The 3,832-nt window shown below is 38.0% G+C and overlaps 1 protein-coding gene across 14 annotated transcripts in view; it reads left to right on the top strand.

The window, feature by feature from the left end:
* Positions 1 to 3,832, top strand: part of CFAP96 (cilia and flagella associated protein 96) — a 92,301-nt gene that overhangs the window by 301 nt on the left and 88,168 nt on the right. For 7 of the 14 annotated variants that reach the window (XR_014583717.1, XM_083834301.1, XM_083834309.1 and 4 more), the window contains exons 1-3: positions 645 to 756; positions 1,066 to 1,190; positions 2,253 to 2,472. Coding sequence is in view for 13 of the 14 variants with exons in the window: in XM_083834301.1 (XP_083690427.1) it covers positions 671 to 756; positions 1,066 to 1,190; positions 2,253 to 2,472 (431 nt within the window). In the remaining variant the exon portion in view is untranslated. Of the gene's footprint in view, positions 1 to 636; positions 771 to 1,002; positions 1,191 to 2,252; positions 2,473 to 3,832 lie in introns of those variants that run through there. The other 7 variants (XM_083834313.1, XM_083834305.1, XM_083834304.1 and 4 more) reach the window with 5 other exon arrangements.

Raw genomic sequence — 3,832 nt, 5'->3', positions numbered from 1 at the left:
GTATTAATCTCTTGAGTTTTCTGCTGCCTTGGTTATTTCCATGCTTACCTCTTCCATCTTATCCTTGTCCCCATGGTTAATACCGGTATCAGACTTGATCTACGTTAAATTTAATCCCTATTCCATCCTACTGGTTTAACTTTCTTCAAGCTGTATACCTGAGCTATTTGTTTAATATCCCGCTTATCGTTGATTTTTTTCCATCAATTCTTACATTTCATGACTTTCCAGGAGCAGTTTTTCTAACCGATTAACCGATTTTGTCTATCTTAATTTCCACTCCTGGTGAACCGAGCACATGTTATAAGCTTCCACCTCGAGGCAGGTCTTGCTCGGCCTTGTCATGGTTGACGTTTCTGCTAGCCAGAGCCCTCGTCATCCTCGTGCCTGGCCTGGTCTCTGCTGAGGCCCCCAGCTCCTCAGACCTGCGGGCTTGGCATCTCCCTTCCTGCTGTCAGGCTCATATGAGGGTGGCGGTGAGGAAAAAACAAACGTTTGCTATAAATCTTTGCACAGAAATCAAGAAGGAATTGCAGATATTCACCATGACCAGGCCTTGGACTGCAGTTAGAGGGCTTCCAAAATTCCACCGATGTGTTTTGTCTCAGACTTGTCCATATGATATCCTGCTGTACCATTAATTAAAAGTGCCTGAAAACCATAGCTAGAGATGACCCACAAGGTGAAGGAGGCTGCTTGGCGTGTTTCACTGCTAGCTATTAATACCACAAAACCTCTGATCTTAGCACTTGGAAGGTAACAGTTATAAAGTGAGTATATTCAGTAAGAGTTGTATTAAAAATGCATTTGGATTTCTCTTGTTGCTCCTGTTTCAAGTTTGTTTAACAAAGGCAATATAATGGTCTCTAAATCCCATGTAGTCTGTTTGTCCTTTAAGCACTAAAACTGTCAATCACATTGTAGATGACTTTTCTTCAGATTACATTTATTGCTAACATTTTTAGCCAAAACTTATTGCATTTTACTTATTTTTTTTTACAGGTGTTGACTGCTTATAGGCTTTTGCAGTAGCACAAATAAACAAGGATACTTCTACCTTTTCAGTGCAGTACACTGTCACACAGATCCAGCCATGCCTGCGGAAGGAAAAAGTGATATGGAGAGGATTGGCCTCTTCAGTGAAATGGGTTATGTTACCATTGGAGATAAATATGTATCACATTATATGCGTAAGTGCATTTAATTTTAATCAGTATTGAGCAATAGAGATCCCCTCCAGTGTCTAACTACTTTCAGAATTGCTGTTTTTTCTCTCTTTTTTTTTTTTTTATTAGAAGCAACTGATTTTTCATACATATTCTTTGCTTAGGTCAGAAAGGCTTGATATGCTGGAAAGAAAGAATGTAGCAAAGAAAGGAAAAATCGAGTAAAACTGAAAAATATGTATGCATAATAGATTCATAAAAATAACGTTTATTTAACATTGTTTTATTTACCATTTCTTTTAAATATTATTTTCATGCAAGTTACAAGTATTTTCCTGGTCTTGCGTAAAACAACAGTGTTTTTTATGTGCTCTTTCAGCAGGTCTTCTGTTATTTACAATTACATTGTTATTATTTTTAATTTAGTGTTGTAATTTAATGTTTGTTTGTTTATTCTGTTCTGGTCTCACTCATGAGTGTGAGGCTCCCCGTCCCGTCTTTTTTGGGGAACATTCTCCTTTCATTCTTCAATGTGAATACACATTGAAAAAGATAATTGTTGAACTTAGTAAGGTGACAGAGGTTGCTGCTTTGAAGTGATAATGCAGAATAATCCTCGCTTCTCAGTTCGGGTGCTTTTGCTGTAATGCTCTATCAGTGAGTGTGTCTGCCAAAACCCTGGCTGTCTCATCACTTCTACCACATTGAGCTGCGGGGGATTCAAAACCCAGCAGGAAGTTGACCTGGTCTGTAATCGGAGGGAGAGATACACCCCTGATGTATTACTCACAAATACTTATCAGCTCTAGTTCTGAACTGTAGTCTGGAGTAACTGACCTCCCTCAGTTGCCTGTAAAGCAAAAGTAGGTGCTGGAAAACTAAAAGTGGGTGCTGTGAATACGTTTCAGACACAATGTATATTATATGGTATAAATCATACAATATACATGTATGATATATGAAGGAAATGCTCTGTAGTACATTCTTTCTGCCACCCACCCACCCAGATCCAAGCCTTATTTTTTAATGTAGTCTAAGGGAAGCACTAACATCAAATGGTTATTTACAGTGCTTACTTTTTTAAAGGCCCTTTTAATGAAGCTGCGAGCAAGAACAAACAGATGTTACCTGGGGGTTCCAAAACATTGTCAGCTCTTCAAGCAGGTTATTTTGAGCCTCAGTTCCTGAGGATTTTCGATGGTGAAGCCTACTCAAACCCTGTTCAGCTAAGGAGACGCTATAGATTGGCAGAATCAAAGAAAAATTTGGGCAAAGCTTTCCTTCCCAGTAATGGAGACAAATTGCCGTAAGTATTATGATAATATTTTAAATTGACCTTTTTTCTGTTCTGTACACTGAAGATAGTTTTCATAGATGATTTCTTATAAAACCTGTAATGGGAATACAATACTGTTATTTTATACAATGTAGTGTTAGTCAGTACTGAACTTATGAGCAGCGGCCCATAACTGGAGATAAAGGAAGGCTGGACGCAGGTAGGGATAAGGACTTGATGCTTGCTCTTAACCACTGTTTCATGCATCTGTCTAATGCTATGTACAATTTTCTTATCTTTTAGCTTTCCATTTTCAATGAAAATGAAGATGAATATGGGAAAAGCGTGTGGATAACTAACAAATGAATATTTCATTTTAATTTAGCAGGAAATCTGTTGGAACTTTTCAGATACAGTATTTTCTCCCATTTATGAGCCTCCCAAAATATAGATAGCATATATATTACAAAAACAGCAGGAAAAGGGGCTATTAACAGTGTGAATTCATATGCATTATCTTTTTGCTAGAAAAAAATGCCAATTAGCCTATGGGATGATTAGAAGATGTTACAGAGTTGAGGAGTATATGCAGAATAACATTCAAATAAATACATCTTTGCTATTTGCACAACATTAATTGCATGACAAAATGATAGCAATGCAATTGGTTTCCTATAACTACTATGATTAACATGTAAAGAAAACAGAGTCTAGTTACTTGTTTATGACAGTACAATCTTCTGTTCTTGTTGCTGCAATGAGAGACAGGATTCAGCCTGTGTACAGGGCCTGGTTCTTACAGTCTCGTGGTTTTATTTAGCCATATCTTTCTGCAGCTTTCCCTTTGGAAAGTTTAGAAAGTAACCTCTTATCTATTCTATATAACTATTTTGAGATGCAAGGATTAGCTATGTTCTGTCATATGTTACAGGAACATTTTAGCTGTTAACAGGGCTGTAAGACCTGGTGTGTAGGCTTTCTGTCGGACATACACGTGGTATTTCTGGTGACAGAAAATGTGCAAGCCCTATGTTCAAAACTTTCTTTCTACTTCAACTTTACTTTTATAGCAAGCAAACAATTTATTGGGGTTTAACTGTTAGAAACACCTAGGCACTAATTTCAAATCTGTGTCAGTCGAGAGTCCTGTTCACGTGCTTTCTAGGTTCAGTCTTGCTCTTCTCCACCAAGTTGCTTACAACAAACACCTGCCAGCGTGCCCTCCTCCATCGACCGCCTCCACAAATGCACTTGTTTGATGTGTGTTTAGTGGTTCATGTTCTTTTTTGGGTTGTAAGACTTTTGAGTTCTTCTAGAAATAACTTTGGGACAGGTTCTTTATCCTCTCCTGAATCTGTACTGGCACAGAAGTACAAAGCAGAGGCTGGGA

Source organism: Anser anser, assembly GCF_964211835.1.
Source record: "Anser anser genome assembly, chromosome: 4".
NCBI classification, from domain to species: Eukaryota; Metazoa; Chordata; class Aves; order Anseriformes; family Anatidae; genus Anser; species Anser anser.
Note: the sequence above shows the minus strand (reverse complement) of the source record. Positions and strands in the feature narration are given on the sequence as shown.